Source organism: Schistocerca serialis, chromosome 9, assembly GCF_023864345.2.
Source record: "Schistocerca serialis cubense isolate TAMUIC-IGC-003099 chromosome 9, iqSchSeri2.2, whole genome shotgun sequence".
In the NCBI taxonomy this organism is placed as follows: Eukaryota; Metazoa; Arthropoda; class Insecta; order Orthoptera; family Acrididae; genus Schistocerca; species Schistocerca serialis.
The window spans coordinates 374,415,934-374,440,027 of NC_064646.1; the positions used below are offsets into that span (position 1 = coordinate 374,415,934).

The 24,094-nt window shown below is 37.7% G+C and overlaps 1 protein-coding gene across 1 annotated transcript in view; it reads right to left on the bottom strand.

Annotated features, from left to right (window-relative positions):
- Nucleotides 1-24,094, bottom strand: part of LOC126419787 (protein takeout-like) — a 66,272-nt gene that overhangs the window by 10,902 nt on the left and 31,276 nt on the right. The window contains exon 4 of the mRNA XM_050086972.1: nucleotides 13,024-13,160. Within this exon, the coding sequence (XP_049942929.1) occupies nucleotides 13,024-13,160 (137 nt within the window). The remainder of the gene's footprint in view (nucleotides 1-13,023; nucleotides 13,161-24,094) is intronic.

Here is a 24,094-nt window from a genome sequence, read left to right on the forward strand (position 1 = left end):
GTATTTTAGCAAGTGCCCTTTCTCCAGGATTTTGTTCTATCTTTTATTTATCCCATAGAATTCCTAATTTATCTTTTACTGCTTTTATGTATTCATCTTTACTTTTAAATCGTTTTTCTGAGGTCTGTATTTTCATTTATTGCCTACATAATATTTGCATTTGTTTTTAAAATCCCATACTTCATAGGCATCTAAAATTTTACATCCTTTTCCCACAGCTTTCTTTACTTCATCTGTTATCCAAGTTCCAACAAAACTTCCTTCTTCATCATTATGATAAAAAATTTTTTTAATTTATTTAGTTTTTCATTCATTTTTACAGGCAATACTGGATGACACAATCCTCTATGTGGCAACACATTACATTTTTGAATAATATCTTGGTATATAAACTTTTCTTTTGTGTCACAGAATAATATTCATAATATTGTACAGTCGACTAAAGACTGCATATACTATCAAATCTTATTTTTCCATTAGCTTCATCTGCTTTAGCTCTTAATTTTATCACATTTGTATAACTACCATAAAAATCATATCTGGGCTTGAATGGTTTTGATAACTTTTGGTAACTGTTTTAATTTTTTAAGACTTTTGTATGCTTCTGAAATAAGTCAGTCACATTCACACACCTCTGCTCAATTGCATCCAGCTCATTTCTGCACCTCTTCTTAAAGTCATTTGATAGAGGTTACCAGCTGTTTCTTCACTTTAATTGGTAATTGTCTCAGTTTTAACATTTTTTTGCAACCATGGCAGAATCTGCCATGATATTGATAAATAGCATTTGTTTCATTATCAAATCCATCTATTTTTGCTGCAGCTGTTTTTAGTCCATCGCCATTAAGAGCATGTTAAATATTATCATTGTTTGAGCTATATCACTAAGCTATGCATTCTTTAATTTTCTCTCTGTTTCTTATCTTACCGAATACAGAAACTGTATTTTTAGGCATGTGTTTAGATACTACAGGTTATGGCAGCATTCATAGTAGGATATTAAATACACACCATCAGGCAGTAACTGTAATTTATTTATTACCTCTTATGTGAATTAATAGCTAAGGGTATGACATTTACTAATGGGTAAGTCATTGTCCATTAATATCGTAGTAGATGCATCTCTGGCACTGATAAATTATTTAAAGCCTTATGTACAAGACTTTTCCACCCCTTTTCATTTTTCCTAAATTTGTGAGGAAGATTATTCAAAAATCTAATTAAATGCAGAATTTCTTTTCGATATTTTGTTATGAAATCACTAAATTTAATTGTTAACAATTGAGTTATTCCAATTTTTTCATTCTGATGATTTTTATTTAAGGCTAATACTTCTCCATGAATTACTGCTAATTATGGACATCATTGATCGAAACATATTGCATTGGTTTTGTTGTGTATTTTTTAATTATACCTTCACCACTTTTTTCATCCACATTTGAATCTAAATATGAGGCCAGTTTTTGTGAAGGCTAAAGATCAACATTTCCTTTTTAGAATATTTGTTATTATTACCTTAACTTGATTTTATTTTATTCAGATTGTTATTAGTATAAAATGCTCCTGCATGAATCAATATATCTGCATAATCCAATAAATCAGAACATGTAAGTAATGTATTCATATCATCCATAGTTACTTCTTTTTTTAGTTAAAAGACTCGTTAACCAATCAGTAGCTCAATATCTTCTATGACCAATTGTTACTTTAACTCCATCAAATTTTAATGGTAATTTATGAACAAATTTAAATGCACCAACAGGTTTCAATCCAAGAACTTCATCTTCACTGTGATTAACATATTGTAACATTTTAAATTAATTCTTTTAACTGCTTGTTCTCCTCTTGGAGGTATCCTTTCTATCTCTTCATGTTTTGTCAATAAATCTTGTATTTTTTATTTACTTATTGTATAATCTCTTTTACCACTGTCATATTCCTTAGTTGTTGGAACATCATTGAATTCTTCTAAAAAATGTTGATTATAAGTAACCAATTGTTTGTCAACTTCTCCAGTTTCTTCAGTTGATTGTAACACATTATCACCTATTCCTTCAATACCTTGTTTAACTTGTTCAGTTGTATCAATAGCAGGTTGACCTTTTTCACATTTTTCATACTCTGTTCATTGTTGTTTTCTATTTTTACTTTTTGTTTTATTTTTACTTTTAATCTTCTATTTCCATTAGCTTTTTTAAGAACTTCCAGGTTGTATGTTGCAAACATTTATTATCGTAGAAAACATTTAAAATAATTGTTTTAAAAATGTTTTCGTTTTATATCTGAACTTTCCATCGTTCGGACTCCTAGCCATGTCTGCCACAAAAAACCCAAACTGATCTTTCCAACATTTACAACTTGTTTCTTTAAAATCCTCAATTTTTAAATCACTTCCAACAACTCATCGTAAATACGTTTCAAATTTGTTTAATGTTGTCGGAATACATTTAAGAAATGAGATTATCTCTAACTTATTGTTTTTCTATTTTTAAATCCATTTATGCTAAATAAAAATAATCTATTCGTTTATGTGTTCCTCTAGTAAACTATTCTCTAACAATACCCTGGTTTTCAAGAATGTAGTCATCAACTACTGCTACCCAATTTTCTACACATTAATCAGATGGAATAATTTAATCTCTATTGTCAATAAAAGTAGTAACTTCTTCCATATGCTTACCTACAATTTTTGACATTTTTTTATAAATTCTGGAAGTATGGTTGATCTAAACCTCTGGAGTAAACATACTAATATTTAATTTTGATCCAATTCAATCATCCTGTAGTTATAATACAATTACCAGTTATTAACGCAGTTATTTCACAAACACTTGCACCTATTATTGCACATCGAACAGAATTTTGGTAAAAGTTTTCCATGCTCAGATTTTTATTTCTGTTCTGGTATTTTTAATTTTGTTTCCTAATCTGTCATGTATTTAATAAATTTTTTAATACAAAATGAGTAGATTATTTCAATTGCGTGGTAAGTCATCTTGACTGATTTAACTTATACACTACAGCTTCAGTAATGTTGCACAGGTTGGTTTTTATTCAAATTTTTAACTCAAAATATTACATCAATAAATAAATAATAATTTATATTGCAGTGAAGAAACGGTAGAAATTCCAGTAGGTCAGTATAGTTTAAGAAATTTAGAAAAATTTATTCATTTGAAAATGCCAAACATTCACATTAAATCTGATGAAATTTTAAATAGAGTAACTACTGAGACATATGTGAAACTATACATGGATATAAAAGATAGTACTGCAAGTGTGGTTGGATTTAGTAAAGAAACTATTAAAGCTAATGAAAAGACTTGCTAAGAATGTTCCTAAAATTATTGCATTCGAATTAATAAAAAGAAATGTTAATCTAGATTATGGTATAATTACAAAATATATTGATTCTTGTCAACATAAAACTATTATTGAATCATTCAAGCTTAATGCAGAATTTGGTGGATCAATAATTCATGAACTACATTATCCTGTATATATTCCGATTTTGATACTATTCAATATATAGAAATTACTGGAACTGAAGTGAATGGTAACTTGATTGACTTTAATGGTGCTGCTGCAACAATTGTATAGAAATGTCTTGATAAAATTTTTCCTTATGAATGATGAACAAAATCGAGAGTTATCAGCTTTACTCATTCACTGTGAATCAGAAGATTAAAGTCCGCCCCGGTAGCTGAGTGGTCAGCGTGACAGACTGTCAATCCTAAGGGCCCGGGTTCGATTCCCGGCTGGGTCGGAAATTTTCTCCGCTCAGGGACTGGGTGTTGTGTTGTCCTAATCATCATCATTTCATCCTCATCGACGCACAGGTCGCCGAAGTGGCGTCAAATCGAAAGACCTGCACCAGGCGAACGGTCTACCCGACGGGAGGCCCTAGCCACACGACATTTCCATTTTAGAAGATTAAAAATAATTTATTTCTCCCCAACAATAACATGGAGATTAATATAAATATTGGAGATGGTTGTGTTCATCCCAGTCATGCTCAACAGTAAATAAGCTGTAGTATTATTGGAGCTGATGGTACTGGTTATCCAACATATGATGGAAAATTCAATAAAAAATTAATTGATATCTATGTAGGAAAGTTGTTGGAGATCATCACTACAAAGAAAGGAAACACTGTCTTGTCTATAATGGGACATCGATTCATCATTCCATCTGTCCTTAAACGATTGACTATATCCTTAATAATGATAAGATAAAAACAAAAAAAAATGAAGCGATTTTTCTACTGGATTTTTTTTTGGTGGTTTCTTCAGTGATTATCAAGAAGTGATTTGGGAAGGAAATGCAACAGTAATTTTTAGATGGAGTCAAAATGCTGGAGATGCTGTTCTTCGATGGGCTGATAAAAATGATGCTGGAGTTGGAATAAAAGATACTCTTTCAAAAGAAGGCAAAACTGAAGTAAAATCTAAGAAGCCTTGCATTCCATCGGTAGAATATGAACCAGAATGAAACTTCCTGGCCGTTTAAAACTGTGCGCTGGACCAAGACTCCAACTCAGGACCTTTGCCCGCGAAAGGCAAAAGTCCAGAGTTCGAGTCTCGGTTCGGTACACAGTTTTAATCTGCCAGGAAGTTTCATATCAGTGCACACTCCACTGCAGAGTGAAAATCTCATTCATGAACCAGAATATTCACTAGGGCTGGAAGGAGAAAGCCTAAAAAATCAGAAAATTCCAGTTTCTTTCTTTGAAACACGAGAAGTTGAAACAGCTGAATTTTGTGGAAAAAGATATTTTGAACTAGATATTACTAATCATCATAATTCTTGAGAATTTTAGGGGCCTTGCTTTGATTTTTGTTGTGTTTCAAGCTAACCAAAAAAATTATAATAAACTGATTCTTTTTCATTCAAACAATAATAACAGAATACCTATATAAAGAACATATAAAATGAAGTTTCTCCTCAAGAAATGTGGAATCTAGATCCAACAAATATCTGGACGTGTATAATGCTTTCTTAGATATTAAGCAAAATAATAATTAAATCGACCCCCTAGCTGCAAACATCATTGGGGACATGTTGAAAATGTATGCCCTGACCAGGACTCCAACCCAGAATGTCCCACTTACATGGCAGACACTCTATCCTTCTGAGCCGCCGAGTTCACATAGGATAGTGTGCCTGCAGGGACTTATCCCTTACATGCTCCCCGTGAGACCCACATTCCCAACATGTCTACACCATTACATTCATAGTGTGCCTAATAGATGTTTCTCCATTATATTGAAAAATTTTCGCTCAACTGAATGGTGATAACAATGTAACTCCTTTCAATCTCATTGAAAATTATCCTATTTTTGTCATAAATATGTCTAGGAGAATGAATGTGTTAGCCACACAGAAAACCAGAATGAAATAAGTATATCTTTCAATGATAAAATTGCGAAGCATACAACTGTCTATATAGTAATGTATAGCAAGAAAAATTCAATATAGGTTACTCACCATAGCGTTTTGAGTGAAAAGTTTTAATGTAAATATTTTTTATTGTATATAAATTGATAGCCTACTAGAGAAGCTTAACAATGCAAGCAATTCAAATTTGTGTGAAAAGATTAGCTAGCTGGAAATAAATGAATTGTATTATACTACAGACTGTGAATTTTTAAAAACTAGACACAGGAAGAAGATTTGTTTGGAACTTTATGTTAAATTTAAAATTATTTTACCAAACAGATGTGATAAATTAATTAGCAGTTGTGATTTATAATTTTTTGGTGTAGGAAATATTAAACTAACATATAAATGAATGAAGAAACTTAAAAATAATGATAATGAATTTCATAATCTGGAGCTCTTTATGTGAGAATACATTATTTCACTTTTGTATTAGTTTTGTGGTTGGTTTGGGTTTGCTTGGTAAATTATGTACTAGTGTGCTCAACCAATCCACTTGATACTTAGAGGGCAAGAGCTGTGGAGGAAGACGGAGATTGGAGTACATCCAGCAAATACTGAGGACGAAAGGTTGATGCACTACTCTCAGATGAAGAGGCTGACACAGCAGCGGAACTGGTGGCAGGCTCCATCATACCAGCGAAGACTGATGACTCAAAAAAAGAATGAAATCTTCGGCAAAGGGTAGGACGTCTTGTGCCACCCTCTGAACTGCAATTCAAATTTACACCCTCTAATGATTTTGCGCAGTGTGTAAGAAATTTTAGCTCTTTGTATAGATACAGTATAAGTGATTATGTCTTCAATACTAAAAAATAATTACCCTTACCTTTCTTCTAAATTTGCCCTTGTACACAACAAGCGATTTCTACCCAATTTGGAACAGTTACGACTGCAAGCTGAAACATGCCTAGTACCGTGCAGCTGGGGTGATGGTGGAAGTTCTCTTTCATCCAAATTTAGTATACCAATAACTGAACATGCTTATATGTGAAAAGTACACTGAATGTAATGGGCCCCTATCATCCTCTGAACTGTAAATGAAATATTGAATTTGAAGTGATGACATGTGAAAATATAATTCTGGAACTTTTGGAGATATTTCACACTAATAAGTATGCATATGGTTTGCTGTTTGAAGAGAATACTATGGGTTACTGTATGTCCCAGAGCAAGATCAGGCTACTGAAGATGTGCAACTCACAATGTGACTAAAAGTGTAATAGTATCTCAAGCCTGTAGCACACTGGAACTGCAGTATTAGGTGGATACATATAGTGTTATGTAGCTCCTGAAGTACTTTTAACCTCAAATTGCAAACATAAGATGGACCAAGTGGAAGAAAAACATGGTGAGTGGGACATACATACCCTCACTAGGGTCAACAGTGGGGGTCAACATTATTTTGTTACTGAATTAATTTTACTATCAATAACAGCATATTTTCAAAATATAAACAGTTAATGAAAAACTACCGTAATTGATATCATATCGAATATTGTAGGGGTGCTAGAATATGGATATTATTTAAGCCAAATTTAGTCCATTAGAGGTGTTGTATTCTGTGAGCCTTTATGCAAAATTAGAGCAATCCAAAATTGCACATTCTGTAGGAAGTACTGTTCTTATACTTAAAAGATCTGAGAAACTACTACAAATATGTGACCTTAAAGCACCTGGTAATCAACCAGATAACTCTGAGAGAATGTGTTCGCTATTTCAATTATAAGATATTGGATTTCTGGGTTGTTTCCCACAACGATTTGAGTGGAAAATATAAACATGATACACTACCTAATACATTATTCTCTTTAGATCAACATTTCACCTGGAAAAACAAGTATGTCCTTATTATCCTTTGTATTATCCCTGCATGTACACAAAGAATTCTTGTCTGTTGAACCTTCTCCTACTAATTCTCTATCAGTTACTGATGAATGCTGTTCAAAAATGGTAATTTCTAGGGTTTCACCTGGAGAGATTATATGCACCAACAACAGAAATAATTAATCACATTATAGGTATCATTGTGGATAATTTGTTTCTTTTTTATAATCGATGTTTTCTCTGTGTGAGAAGTGGAAACAGTATGTAGCAATTGTCACAGCAGTTTTATTACTTCTATGTTATGTTTGAGGTAGAAATCAGATTTATTCTGTTTCATAAACTCCATGTGATCAGAAGTATCCAGACACTCCATAAACCATACATTTTTCGTATTAGGTGCATTGTGCTGCCACCTACTGCCAGGTACTCCATATCAGCGACCTCAGTGGTCAGCACATATTGTGAGAGGACAGAATGAGACACTGTATGGAACTCACAGACTTCGAACGTGGTCAGGTGATTGGTTGTCACTTGTATCATACATCTATATGCGAGATTTCCACACTCTTAAACATCCCTAGGTCCACTGTTCCTGATGTGATAGTGAAGTGGAAACGTGAAGGGACACATACAGCACAAAAGCATACAGGCCGACCTCGTCTGTCGACTGCCATCTATTGAGACCATCAGGACCATCACACAGGAATTCCAGACTGCACCAGGATCCAGAGCAAGTACCATGACAGTTAGCCAGGAGGTGAGAAAACTTGGATTTAATGGTCGAGCGGCTGATCATAAGCTACACATCACGCTGGTAAATGCCAAACGACACGTCTATTGGTGTATGGAGAGTAAACATCGTGCGACTGGATAGTTGAAAAACTTTGTGTGGAGTGACAAATCATGGTACACAAAGTGGCGGTCTGATGGCAGGGTGTGGATATGGCAAACGATCGGTGAACATGATATGCCAGCGTGTGTAGTGCCAAAAGTAAATTTCGGAGGCGGTGGTGTTATGGTGTGGTCGTGTTTTTCATGGAAGTGGCTTGCGCCCCTTGTTGTTTAGCGTGGCAGTATCACAGCACAGACCTACTTTGATGTTTTAAGCACCTTCTTGCTTCTCACTGTTAAGGAGTAATTTGGGGATGTATGTTTCAACACGATCGAGCAACTGTTCATAACGCATGGGTTGTGGTGGAGTGGTTACACGACAATAACATCCCTGTAATGGGCTGGCCCGCACAGAATCCTTACCTGAATCCTATAGAATACCTTTGGAATGTTTTGGAACGCCAGCTTCGTGTCAGACTTCACCAACCTACATCGATACCTCTCCTCAGTGCAGCATTGCGTGAAGTATGAGCTGCCATTCATCAAGAAATCTTCCAGCACCTGATTAAATGTATGCCTGTGAGAGTGGAAGCTGTCATCAAGGCTAAGGATGGGACAACACCATATTGAATTCCAGCATTAACAATAGAAGGCGCCACAAACTTATAAGTTTCAGTCAGGTGTCTGGATACATTTGATCAGCTGGTTAGCAAAAGATAGTCTGAATATGTTGAGTACTGATGTGTAACAGTATCCTAATACAAGTTCTTGCTGATACACATTAATGATCTTCCACATTCCTTGTCACAATATGGGAATATTGTCTTTGTCCTTTTTGAAGGTGACAGAATTATAGGAGTGGGAAGGTAGCACTAGAACAGTAACTTAAATTACCCATAGGCAAGCATCTAAAACTACCAACAAATGATTGAAGGCAAATGGATTCTTATTAAATATTAGTTAGACTTAGCAAAATGTATACACTGACTCTACTTGAATGCCAGAACTAAACACCATTGCTCAATCAAACAATGAAATAGAAGAATTAATTAACACTCAGTCTTTGCAGTTCTTAATGCATGGACTTAATTTGTATCTACTTCTACACTAGGCACACTATTCAAAGATGGGACTGTCTTACTTTACCTATATTAGAAATGCAGTTAGTTATACCTACATGGTGATTACAGATGAATGATCTAGTTTATCCAGTATATTTCCATCTCATGATAAGTAACAGATTTGAGAAACTTAAGGGGACTTGATCGTGAAAATTACCAAAAATTTGAAAAACATTTTCTTGTTCTATAGAAAAGAGCATTTCAAGCTGATTTCAGAAATGTATGGTTTATGGGCTTTATCATTTTCCGTTCATTCTAAAATTGAGGTAGAACATAATATTGCACAGGGGCCATGCCCATCTCTCAGTTTGAAGTGCGACAGAACATGTGATGAATTATTTTGTTCTTCCATTTTTCCATCGTTGGTTACAGATCGATAGCACAGGTGTATTCTAGAAGGCAATCCTGGAACCAAAGTACAGGCATGTCTAGAAGGCTATGGTTCGAATCTAAACAAAGATCTGAGAATATATGATTGCCGAATTTCATAGGCATGTGATTTTGCAGTAATTGTGTGTTGTTTTTGTGTGTGTGTGTGTGTGTGTGTATGTGTGTGTGTGTGTGTGTGTGTGTGTGTGTGTTTTCTGTGCTACAAATGCCGAGAGTAAAGAAATTTTGTCCCAAACGAAAGTTTCGTGGTAACCTGTTCCAAACACAACCGAATAATACACATCGGTTGCTTCAAAAGTCACCTGCAGAAACTGTGTCTACAGGTAGCGCTTCTGGTCGTAAACTTTCGATTTCTGAATGTATAAGAACACACCTAGTAGTATAATGAGCAGTAACAGCGATGGACATATTATTGTGAACCTAAATATGCCGTCAAGACTTTTGAAGAGAGCTGTGGAATGTAAGTACTGCAATTGTGAAGATAGTATTGATGTTTCTGAGGACATTTCAGGAAGGAAGAGTGTACAGTGTAAATATTCAGCTTACTTCTGCAATGTGATGTATTGGAAGGGGTAGGATTGCTGCCCAGACTTTTTGTGCAGTAATGGATTTGCCTCCACCTCCACTAAGATTTGACAGATACAGTAAATTAATAGTCTTACAAAAGTGAAATAGATTCTTTGACTTAATATTATAGACTAGGAATAAGGAGAACATGAGACGAATTGTTTGGGCAACATAGTTCCACAGAGTGTCAACAGATGAAACGCAACAACATGATTTGTGTCCAAAAAGGGAAGATTCGTGGTGCAAATACTGGTTGAGCAATGCTGCAGGCATACAATATACCGACAAGCATTCCTTACCACTTGCTGTAATGTATACAATTAGGCCTATATGTAGGGATCTGGCAAATAAAAATCTACTTAGGAAATTTATGCATGGTCTCTCTCAGAATGAAAATGAAAACTTCAACAGCTGCGTATGGGACAGAATACTCAAAGCTGTATTTGTTGGGCTGACAGTGGTGAAGATTGGTGTAATGGGCGTAATAATAACATTCAATGATGGTGCAATTTCAAGGATCAATGTTATGAAGAAATTTAACATGGGAAGGAATATGGCTTCAGCTCTAACTGCTATTGATAAGCAGCAGGTAACCGAAGCAGAGACATCTGCAGAAACTACTACCAAGAAGTCAAGGACAAAGAAAAGAATTAAGACAAAGAGTGTGGAGCATAAGGAAACAGAACAACTGGAGTATGCAACTGGACTGTTGTAAACGAGCCTAGTGGTAAGTTATTAAATCTGTAAAACTTCTTTTGCGATGTACCGAAAACTTGAATTTTCCTCTTTCAGGTACACTTTTCTCCTAAATGACTGAAGTTAAAATCACAAAAATTGGTGCAGATATTTAGAATGACCTCCTCTATCTCCCTTGATTACTATTTCATCAAAAATTTATAACATGATGATGATGTCGCTGATATTTGTGATACATTTTAAATATTTTTGTTGTAGTAAAATAAATTATTTTTCTTTTACACAGATCAGCATCAGGGAGGGAAACCGGAGGCATAAAACACTTACGTGAATGTTGTCTGTACTCGGACTCTTTGTCCAAGCTGTCCAGTCAGTGGTTACAAAGAAAATGGTACCACAGTAAAACAGTGTTCCGCTTTTTATTTATATTGTTGTCAGTACCAAAATATAATAAATATCTCAGTGATTTTTTGGGAAATGCTTTGACTGATGACCCTAATTGTTCGTAAGAATTTTGAGCCGTCTCCCATATATAGATCAGTTGCACTACAAGGGTGAAGATAATGCTAAAAATGCAGCATGTTCAGGGGCGTGCCCCCTTAAATGATCGAACTATAATTATCATAATATCCAACTATCTTCTAAAATACCGTTGTTGTGATAAGAATACACCCTTCTTTCGCTACCTCATAAGAAAGTTTGGTATGTGCATGATTGTTTCACATCTCATGTTCAGGTATTTCACATTGTCAGTACTTCAACTCTCTCAAAAGCAAAATGTGGCAACAAGTTATCTCTATAAAGGCCCCAGATTTTTAACATTAGTACAAATGGATTAGAGGTACATGGATACAAACGTACTCAATAACCTGCCAAACAATGTATCAAATTTATTTTAGATATTATAATGGGAATAAAGGGGTAATTGAGGAAACAAGGAAAAATTTCTATTTTTCAAACCATTTGTTAACACATAAGTGCCACCACATAGGAACTATTAAACCTACTGTATTTGAAATAACCAGGATAATCTTCTGCACACAGCTGGCTTATTGTTAATGATTAATGAAAAGTACCTCTGCTGTATTATAAATTCGTAATAACACATCTGAGGTGGTTTTCGTCAATCATTAATCAGTCATATTAGTAGAAGACCCTAGTATTGCATTACTGGAAGTCACTCCATTATAAAACACTCCAGTAAGCGCACATTTTCGGCAGTTTTTCGCTACCAACACTGATAAGAGAATTAAGATTCGGGAAAAGTTAGCCTGGAAGAGGTGTTCTTTACTGACAGTTACATGTACAATGTCAATTTTTTAGGAGGCTGTTGTATTTGCCACACTAGTGGAAATGTATGCTTTGGGGGATGGTGTAGGTATTTGAAAATGTTCCTTTTTTTATTAGTTTAATTGTCCTCATTCCAAGTGTACGATTAAATACAAAAATATTTTGAATGGGAATATAATACAGAAAGGTGTAAAAATATTTATAACTAAGAAACTGAGTTATCAAATATTGCTGGTGACTTATTAGAAAGTGTTGTTTTGGCATGATTTGACAATTTTTTGAGATGCCAAACGTAACGTTGTTTAGGAGAAGGTAACAGAAGTTAGGATGGACAACGAGGAGACATTTTATATTTTGAGGAAGAGCTCTTCACTAACCGTTGTTGTAGGAAAAAGGAATCGATTGTTCAGATTTCGTGTCACGATGAGGAATAGCACAGTTTCAAAGGACAGATAGATGTTTTATTCGATTTCGTGGTAAAATACCAGAGGTAATTAAACCATCTTTGGCAGATTATGTGGAGAATTGATAGGTGTGTGTTCAGGGGTATATGATCGTGTAGGTCAAGCAGATAGAGACTCTTGTAAGGGCAATACGGTGCTTGGTATCAAGTTTGTTGAGACTACAAGTGTTCGGAATGGAGGATGGGTGATAAACGGGTAATTTTATAGATTCCTATAGTACATATGAGTGTGAGAGTAAGTAGATGTGAAAGCAAAGTGGAATATATGGATGTATAGTATAAAGAAGGGAGTGATAGAACACTGGATGGATGGAAGTCTACGTTACATTTGATAGAAAAAGATCTCGAGGACCGTCGTCATATTAAATGAGTGGAGGAAGCAACAAACTGGGTACTTACGTGCTGTTATGTTGCTGTTTCCCTCCCCTTTAACAGGCAGCACCAGAACCTTGCCGTCTGCCTTGTATTGTCCAATCAGCGAGAAGGGCGAATCGGCATGCAGCTTTGCCTTCAAGTTGTAACTGCCTGGCTTCATTCTGTGAACACAGTCATGTTGACCAGAGTTATCAACGTTGTGGCGTTGTAAGCCTATATTTGGCGAATACTCATTTCTCCGAGTAATAACATATGAATGAGTGTTTCATTATTCTATGCTGACCCTCTCTCAGAGCCGGCTCTTCGGCACCTGGAAATAGAGAAACACTATCGAAGGCTGATGTTGGAGAGTACTAGATACACCGAAAGGTGATGACCTACATTATATTTCCCAACCAAACTTTGGAACAGTCCATAGTAACTTCTCAGTTTGCCAAGTATGTAAGCTTACTGTAGTATGGCTGCCCACCTAGTCATCGATGGTTGCCTCTATCAAGAGTTTAGACTGTGTTTACTAGAGAATTGTGCTGAGGCTTCGTTCGGCGAACAAAGACTATTGCCGGATATGTGGCCTACAAAGCGCCAGCTGCTGTATTGCCAAAAATGGTAACTTTCACCATATGTACTGTACGTTTAATTTTAGTCTTCATCACCAGAAGTATTTCTGTGTTATTGAAAGTACACTTTCCACATTTGTGTGCCTTGTCGGCTAGGTAAGAATAAGTTGCGCTGCGACTATAACAGAATCAACAGATATGGATTTAATCATAATTCAGTCAGCATTCTATTTGATACTTGTAAATCATGAGTAATTAAGATTTACGAGTGGAGATATTTTCGTAGATATATCGTGGCGCAAAATCAACAGACTGCCACATAACGAAACGGTGATGGATAGCCTCATTAGAATGAACTACAGGGTGTATACATAGCCAAGAAAAAAAATTCACAGATTTTTTCCAGATTTCGCGGTTAAAATTACTCTTTCTCCCGGGTGAAAATACAGTTTTCCCCTGTTAAGTGACAGTATACTTATCCTCGGAACTGTAAAACTTATCAATCCTTCGATTGTTTATTGTTTAATACACCGTCGTATAACTTGAGGACCTTTAGAAAACCAAACTCAGTAAAAAAACACGTTTTGTAAAGATCTTTGATGTGCAGCAACATGTACGCTGCATATTTTCGTGTTACGAAAGAGTAAATTTAAATTCCACCAAACGCCGCATGTTACTTTCCAAAGCATTGAAATCAAGATTGCAATGCGTTTTTGTAGCCAGTCAAAGCTCGTCACATGATATCGCCAGCCGATGACAGCAGATCTTTTAGCATAGGATACGTGATGTAGTCATCCAATAACAATATTACTGTCAAGTAGAGCGTACACACAAATAGGAAAAGTTAATGGTTTAAATTAACATACACAGCGTTACTACAAGAAAAACAAAGCTTTCACATACAATATTGGCCTCGACGATTAATAAGCTGCAAGAGAAGCTAAGCTTTCACATATAATGTTGATTTTTTCTGTTTTTTGCTCGTGTTACACTTTAAGGTACATCACACAAATATGCCAGTAAAATTTTTAATAAAGATATAAATGTCTGATCTTCTGAGGTCAAAATTTTTCTAAATGTGCGTCTTCAAAGGCCAAAATTTTAAATGAGAGTCAAACGCTCTCTGATATAAAAAATTCATCGCACATTCTCGCACATAATTCATCTTGCATAAAAGAATATTTACTTTGAAAGTAACACTTTTCAAACTACCATTCGCAATATTTTCCCGTGACCTGTTAGAAATATGTTCGTTTCAGTAGTTTCCAGAGAGCGCCAGAAACAGGCGTCACCGCGCTTGTGCAGTTGCGATGACGCAGGAAGCCCCTATGTTCGTAGGTGTAAGACATTAAAAGATCTTACACTATGTCATAAAAGAAACAAGACATCAGAGGATACTCCAAGAAGATCGTAATTTCGTGAACCATACTAAAATGCGTAATTCGGCTTAAGGTACACGTTCGTATGTCCAGATTCGGAAGTAAATTTTCTTGAGTACCGGTACTGTATTATCTCATGTTTGGTTCTTTATTATGGCATAATGTCATAGTTCTAGAAGATGAAAACATGCCCTTTTGAAATGCAGCGAACAGTTGAAACTAGCCCATAGTATGAAATCAAACACTCGTTACTGCCCCTGCGGAAAAGATTAATAAAAGCCAAATTTCTTTAGCATTTGAAGTATAAAATTTTATTTTGTGTTGTAGCATTAACAAGACAAGTGCCAAGGGAAAACAAGTACGAGCGACCTAGGCAGTCGGTCATTAAAAATTCTGCTCCACGTGCCTGCCCTGCGAATTGCGTAACGTTAGCATTATATCAGACTATTTGAATTGTGGATGAAGGAAATGAATTGTTTTAACTCCCCAGACCGGCCACACGCCTTATGAAATATCAATTCCCATGACATGCACAACCATAGTAGAGTTACCTAGTTTCAAATAGACATACACCCACTTTCCTATGAACAAAATAAAAATTAAAAAGTATTTTGGCATTAGCAGCAAGGACTATTGATCAACACAAAAGCGACATGTTTTATTACTTACTGCTTCACTGCTTCGTGATAATCGTGTAAAAGGTCTTCGAGCCCTGAAATAAAAAGTTATAGACAGTTTCAGGTTCATAAGCCACGATTACTGCAAGCTGTAGTTTCAGTACGCTGCGTGCTCTGGAGATATGTGCGTTGTCTGCTTTTGACTGTTTACCTGTCAGTTTTCGTCCCTTTAAGCGTGGTTCTTACTCGGGAAACTATTAAGTAAAAAATATTTTTTGCCACAAATAGTCTATTTACACATTTTGATAATGAAATGGTTTTCATTTCACTGTTGCCCATAGTTTTGTGATACTTTGGAATTAAGTAAAACATAGCTAATATTTTTGTAAGTCAGCATTAAGGACTGTAGTCGTTTATCAGGCTACGTTTGGTGCATTTTAGATTTTAGATCGCTGTGTACCAAATGTAGCTTACATACAGAAATTGTTTATAACGCTGGAAGGAGTGCCCTACCTCTTTCAATTCTCGAGTAAATACGTGAAATTCCTCGAATCTAACAATTGCGCCAGGCCCTCCTTGCCTTACATAGCCGTAGCCGACGCAGCGTTATGTTCTGCCTGTTTACATATCTCTGTATTTGATTACACATGCCTATATGAGTTCGTTTGGCATTTCGTGGTGTGTATGTATACATGTATACATACGGCTACATGCTGGCCTTTTGCAGGCTACAATTCGACTGATAGCGAAAGGACTTTTAGGGGCAAACAATTTTTTTTCTATGTTTCATGTCTATCAGGCTCTGTCAGACATTTGGGTAAATGGATTATTATTAAAGGTCTCTAGTAATGAAGCCAGATCAGACTGCGGGTACACTGCTGTTAGTGATGGACCATTTTTTGTTGCCTATCTGCTGCAGACTCGTACTTGTAGGCTGACTGCATTGAATACATGACGAAATACACTGAAGCGCCAAAGAAACTGCTATAGGTATGTATATTCAAATACATTGATATCCAAGCAGGCATGATGCGGCGCTGCGGTCGGCGACGATTATATAAGCAAACAAGTGTTTGGTGCAGTTGTTAGAACGGTTGCTGCTGCTTCAGTGGCAGGTTATGATGATTTAAGTGAGTTTGAACGTGGTGTTATAATACTCGCGAGCAATGGGACACAGCGTCTCCGAGCTACCAATGAAGTGGGGATTTTACAGTACGACCATTTCGCGAATGTACCGTGAATATCAGGAATCCCGGTAAAACATCATATCTCCGTCATCACCACAGTCGGAAAATTATTATACAACAAAGTGACTAAAGACGGCTGAAGAGAATCGTTCAACGTGACAAAAATGCAATCCTTCTGCAAATTGCTGCAGATTTCAGTGCTGGGCCATCAACAAGTGTCAGCGTGCGAAACATTCAACGATACATCTTCGATATAGGCTTTCGGAGCCGAACGCCTACTCGTGTACACTTGATGACTGCACGACAAAGCTTTACGCCTCATCTTGGTCCGTCAACACAGACGGTGGACCGTTGACGACGGGAAACATATTGCCTGGTCGGACGAGTCTCGTTTCAAATTGCATCGTGCGGATGACCGTGTACGGGTATGGTGACAACTTCATGAATTCATGGACCCTGCATGTCAGCAGAGGATTGTTCAAGCTGGTGGAGGCTCTGTAATGGTGTGGGGCGTGTGCAGTTGGAGTGACGTGGGACCCATGATACGTGAAGATACGACTCTGATATCTGACCCGTACATAAGCATTCTCTCTGATCGCCTGCATCCTTTCATCTCCATCCTCCATTCCGACGGAATTGGGCGATTGCAGCAGGACAATGCGACAACGCATATGGCCAGAGTGGCTTAAGGAACACTCTCTTGAGTTTAAACATTTCCGCTGGCCACCAAACTAACCAAACATGAACATTGTTTAATATATCTGGGATGCCTTGCAACATACTGCTCAGAAGAGATCTCTACCCTCGTACTCCTAAGGATTTGTGGAGAGCCCTGCAGAATTCATGGTGTCAGTTCCCTCCGCTCAGAGATCAGTCGAATCCATGCCACATCGTGTTGTGGCACTTCTGTGTGCTCGTGGGCGCCCAACACGATATTATGGACGTTTACCAGTTTCACTGGCTCTTCAGTGAAATTAAAGAATGTTTTTAAAGGAAACCTAAGAATTTATTTTGAATGACTTTCATTAGCTAAGAGGTACCTTCATGTCGCCTATTCTTCAACTAGTAGGGGCATCAGCAGTTCATAGGAACAAGCATTCGAAGCGACATAATTTAGATCTTCCTTCTTACGACCGGGAGAGCGTCTCTCTGACCACACGCCCCTCCTATCCGCATCCTCCTCCGAGGATGACACGGCGGTCGGATGGTTCCGGTACGCCCCTTGCGGCCTGAAGACGGAGTGAGTGCTAAAAGTTTAATCTCTGCTACTTTCGAGTTTGTTATGTTATGTTTTGGAGATGGCATTGTCTGTAAATTGATCTACTTTTTATACTTTCATCCACTAATAGCTTACGCCGTTAAAATGAGAGTTAACTCACTATAATCGAAAACAAATGGTTCAAATGGCTCTAAGCACTATGGGACTTAACATCTTAGGTCATCAGTCCCTTAGAACTTGTTGTTGTGGTCTTCAGTCCTGAGACTGGTTTGATGCAGCTCTCCATGCTACTCTATCCTGTGCAAGCTTTTTCATCTCCCAGTACCTACTGCAACCTACATCCTTCTGAATCTGCTTAGTGTATTCATCTCTTGGTCTCCCTCTACAATTTTTACCCTCCACGCTGCCCTCCAATACTAAATTGGTGATCCCTTGATGCCTCAGAACATGTCCTACCAACCGATCCCTTCTTCTGGTCAAGTTGTGCCACAAACTTCTCTTCTCCCCAATCCTATTCAATACTTCCTCATTAGTTATGTGATCTACCCATCTAATCTTCAGCATTCTTCTGTAGCACCACATTTCGAAAGCTCCTATTCTCTTCTTGTCCAAACTAATTATCGTCCATGTTCCACTTCCATACATGGCTACACTTCATACAAATACTTTCAGAAACGACTTCCTGACACTTAAACCTATACTCGATGTTAACAAATTTCTCTTCTTCAGAAACGCTTTCCTTGCCATTGCCAGTCTACATTTTATATCCTCTCTACTTCGACCATCATCAGTTATTTTGCTCCCCAAATAGCAAAACTCCTTTACTACTTGAAGTGTCTCATTTCCTAATCTAATTCCCTCAGCATCACCCGACTTAATTGGACTACATTCCATTATCCTTGTTATGCTTTTGTTGATGTTCATCTTATATCCTCCTTTCAAGACACTGCCCATTCCATTCAACTGCTCTTCCAAGTCCTTTGCTGTCTCTGACAGAATTACAATGTCATCGGCAAACCTCAGAGTTTTTATTTCTTCTCCATGAATTTTAATACCTACTCCGAATTTTTCTTTTGTTTCCTTTACTGCTTGCTCAATATACAGATTGAACAACATCGGGGAGAGGCTACAACCCTGTCTTACTCCCTTCACAACCACTGCTTCCCTTTCATGTCCCTCGACTTCTATAACTGCCATCTGGTTTCTGTACAAATTGTAAATAGCCTTTCGCTCCCTGTATTTTACCCCTGCCACCTTTAGAATTTGAAAGAGAGTATTCCAGTCAACATTGTCAAAAGCTTTCTGTAAGTCTACAAATGCTAGAAACGTAGGTTTGCCTTTCCTTAATCTTTCTTCTAAGATAAGTCGTAAGGTCGGTATTGCCTCACGTGTTCCAGTGTTTCTTCGGAATCCAAACTGATCTTCCCCGAGGTTGGCTTCTACTAGTTTTTCCATTCGTCTGTAAAGAATTCGTATTAGTATTTTGCAGCTGTGACTTATTAAACTGATAGTTCGGTAATTTTCACATCTGTCAACACCTGCTTTCTTTGGGATTGGAATTATTACATTCTTCTTGAAGTCTGAGGGTATTTCGCCTGTTTCATACATCTTGCTCACCAGATGGTAGAGTTTGTCAGGACTGGCTCTCCCAATGCCGTCAGTAGTTCCAATGGAATGTTGTCTACTCCGGGGGCCTTGTTTCGACTCAGGTCTTTCAGTGCTCTGTCAAACTCTTCATGCAGTAATATATCTCCCATTTCATCTTCACCTACATCCTCTTCCATTTCCATAATATTGTCCTCAAGTACATCGCCCTTGTATAGATCCTCTATATACTCCTTCCACCTTTCTGCTTTCCCTTCTTTGCTTAGAACTGGCTTTCCATCTGAGCTATTGATATTCATCCAAGTCGTTCTCTTATCTGCAAAGGTCTCTTTAATTTTCCTGTAGGCAGTATCTATCTTACCCCTAGTGAGATAGGCCTCTACATCCTTACATTTGTCCTCTAGCCATCCCTGCTTAGCCATTTTGCACTTCCTGTCGATCTCATTTCTGAGACGTTTGTATTCCTTTTTGCCTGCTTCATTTACTGCATTTTTATATTTTCTCCTTTCATCAAATAAATTCAATATTTCTTCTGTTACCCAAGGATTTCTACTAGCCCTCGTCTTTTTACCTACTTGATCCTCTGCTGCCTTCGCTACTTCATCCCTCAAAGCTGCCCATTCTTCTTCTACTGTATTTCTTTCCCCCATTCCTGTCAATTGTTCTCTTACGCTCTCCCTGAAACTCTGTACAACCTCTGGTTCTTTCAGTTTATCCAGGTCCCATCTCCTTAAATTCCCACCTTTTTGCAGTTCCTTCAGTTTTAATCTACAGGTCATAACCAACAGATTGTGGTCAGAGTCCACATCTGCCGCTGGAAATGTCTTACAATTTAAAACCTGGTTCCTAAATCTCTGTCTTACCATTATATAATCTATCTGATACCTTTTAGGATCTCCAGGGTTCTTCCATGTATACAACCTTCTTTCATGATTCTTAATCCAAGTGTTAGCTATGATTATGCTGTGCTCTGTGCAAAATTCTACCAGGCGGCTTCCTCTTTCATTTCTTAGCCCCAATCCATATTCACCTATTATGTTTCCTTCTCTCCCTTTTCCTAAACTCGAATTCCAGTCACCCATGACTATTAAATTTTCGTCTCCCTTCACAATCTGAAAAATTTCTTTTATTTCATCATACATTTCTTCAATTTCTTCGTCATCTGCAGACCTAGTTGGCATATAAACTTGTTCTACTGTAGTAGTGGGCTTCGTATCTATCTTGGCCACAATAATGCGTTCACTATGCTGTTTGTAGTAGCTTACCCGCATTCCTATTTTCCTATCCATTATTAAACCTACTCCTGCATTACCCCTATTTGATTTTGTGTTTATAACCCTGTAGTCACCTGACCAGAAGTCTTGTTCCTCCTGCCACCGAACTTCACTAATTCCCACTATACCTAACTTCAACCTACCCATTTCCCTTTTTAAATTTTCTAACCTACCTGCCCAATTAAGGGATCTGACATCTCACGCTCCGATCCGTAGAACGCCACTTTTCTTTCTCCTGATAATGACATCCTCTTGAGTAGTCCCCGCCCGGAGATCCGAATGGGGACTATTTTACCTCCGGAATATTTTACCCAAGAGGACGCCATCATCATTTAATCATACAGTAAAGCTGCATGCCCTCGGGAAAAATTACGGCTGTAGTTTCCCCTTGCTTTCAGTCGTTCGCAGTACCAGCACAGCAAGGCCGTTTTGGTTATTGTTACAAGGCCAGATCAGTCAATCATCCAGACTCTTGGCCTTGCAACTACTGAAACTAGAACTTAGAACTACTTAAAGCTAGCTAACCTAAGGAATCACACACATCCATGCCCGAGGCAGGATTCGAACCTACGGTCGTAGCAGTCCCGCGGTTCCGGACTGCAGCGCCTAGAACCGCACGGCTACCGCGGCCGGCTCAAACGAAAACAAAAAACTTTTTTGTTGCATAGAGGAGTGTCGGTCGAATATGTGGCTTCCGCCTCAGGAGCTATTGGAGGCATCTCTTTGAACAGATTTATGGTACATTTACCCCATTATGTAGATTGTTCCCAAGAATAGATGTAATAGATAACGAAATTAGTAGGAAACAGGAAATGAAATCACATCTCCTTGCCGACTCCAATTCCACACAAGAATTTCTGAATATATAAAGAGTATGGTGTACGCCAGTGCGTGTTGTGGTGTGTGTGTGTGTGTGTGTGTGTGTGTGTGTGTTTTCAAGGAAATGAAAGGCATTGAGCTTTAAATCGCTGTAAACAGGGAAAAAATTAGAATCAATGTATATGACCAGAAAACCGCCATATTAGGAAATGTCCTACGACAGTTAGACGTGGTAAATACGGCGCAGAGAACATCCAAATAACGAACTGATTATTTAACAGTGGGGTAGGTAATGTGTCTTTTATCTGGAGCGAGCTGAGTACAGACTAAAGCTTATGCGTGACTGACTAATTCCTCGTCGCACGAGAGTGTCCCCTGTCTTAAATCGCTAATCGCTTGAAAGTCAGCTTGCCCTTTTCTCGCACGACATCCACTAAAGCATTCATGAAACCCGACAGACCGATTCCACATTCCCAGAATTCCGGTAAGCGTTTGACACGGTGGCCCACTATAGATTGTTACCGTAGATCTGACCATATGAAACAGGTTCTCCGTTGTAAGAGTGGCTCGAAGAGTTCTTAAGTAATAGAAGCCATTGCCTGATCCTAAACGACGAGTGTTCATCAAAGACCAGTCATGAGTTCCGCAGGGAAGTGCGATAGGATAGCTTTTATTCTCTGTATACGTATACGATGTGACGGATTGGGTCAGCCGTAGTCTGCGACTTTTTAGTAATGGAGCTGCAGTGTACGAGAAATTGTTGTCAATGAGTATCTGTAGGGGGATCCAGGGTAACTTTGGTGTGATGAAGCACAGCTTTCACTAAATGCATGAAAATGTAAGTTGATATAGATGAATAGGAAAACAATATTGTAATATTCGAATAGAGAACTGGTGATGTAATTGCATACAATCACTTCGATCAAATATCTGAGTGTAGCGTTGAAAAGAGCTATAAGTAGGGATGAGTAGGTAAGATCGGCAGTAGGGAAGGCGAATGGTGGACTTCGGTTTCCTCGGAGAATTCTAGGAAAAGTGCAGCTCATCTATGAAAGGAACTATGTGTAGAAAACTAGTGTGGCCAATGGCTTGGACCCATACCAGGTCAGATTACAGAAATACATCGAAGCAATTCAGAGCCGTACTGATAAATGTGTTACCCGTTGGTTTGATATATTGATTCGAAATATTTCTTGGACTGGAAAGAAAGCCCATGTACGAAAGACAATATTCTTTTCGCGAAATAGTACTGACAAAATTTAGGGAACTGGCACTTTTGGCAGACCACAGAGGGATTCTATGAACGATAAGACACATTTCTAATGAGTACCGTGAAGAACAGGTAAGATAGATTATGGTTCGTCGGAGATATATAGACAGTCGTTTACTCCTCACTCTTAGTGGTACGAGATACTCTCCGCCATGTACTGTATGGTGGATGCGGAGTTTGTATGTAGATGTATAAAAGCACGTACGGTCTTCATGATGAACGTCGTGTGTGTGATTGACAAGCCGACAAATCTGTGAAATTCACCCGGTGTCCACCTTTCTCGCGTCGTATTGTTTCATGTGTATATTATCTTTGCTTGCCTTTTCACTGTTTATTGAAGTCTTCTGAAATTACACAAAGTCCAGAAAATTACGAATTTCTAAAATGTGAAAACACTTTCCGAGCTACAAGTTGGTTGAGTAACTAGGAACAAATATTCTATTAATATTCAAAAGTGTAGCAATTGAGAAAATCTTATCAGTACTTTAATATCCAAACTATTTATTACATTATTACTTTACTACAAGCCAATAATCAATAAGTGAAATTAAATTAAGCAGAAGTATTATTGAAAACAGCTACAAGTTAAGTATACTTTAAAACTGAAGATATTGGAAACTAATACAAATTTCCATTCTCAGGTCAGACAAAACTGGTAAGACAATGTCAGATGTTACGTGGTAATGAATCCCCTTAAGTTTCAACATACAAAAGGTGGCTTAACTATCCATACGTTATATAGGTAATCCTAGAAATGTTGCGACAAGCTTCGATGGGCTGTAGAGGGTGTCCTGAGGAACAAATCGAGGACAGGAACCCGTGTCTGGCAACGTCACCCAACGACGCTGCAGAGCGTCGAAGCTATAAGCGCCGATGTTTGCCGTTAGGCCACCCACTCGGCAGCAAACGTAACTTTGTATGCTGAAGGACCGTAGGCGTAACATCTCATAATGTTGTTTGTTATTCAGTGATCGCGACTGACTGCCACGGTCGCCAATGGAAAAGGTGCACCTTGCTGCTGCGTACAAAGGCCTGATGTCCATGAATGCAAAGTTCCGTCGCCTTGGTGGATGACGGTTCCGGACACGGATTTCTATCTGCAGTTTCTTTTTCTCCTGGATGCCAAAAATCATGCGATATTTTAGAGTGACGCTTCGCCAGAAGATAA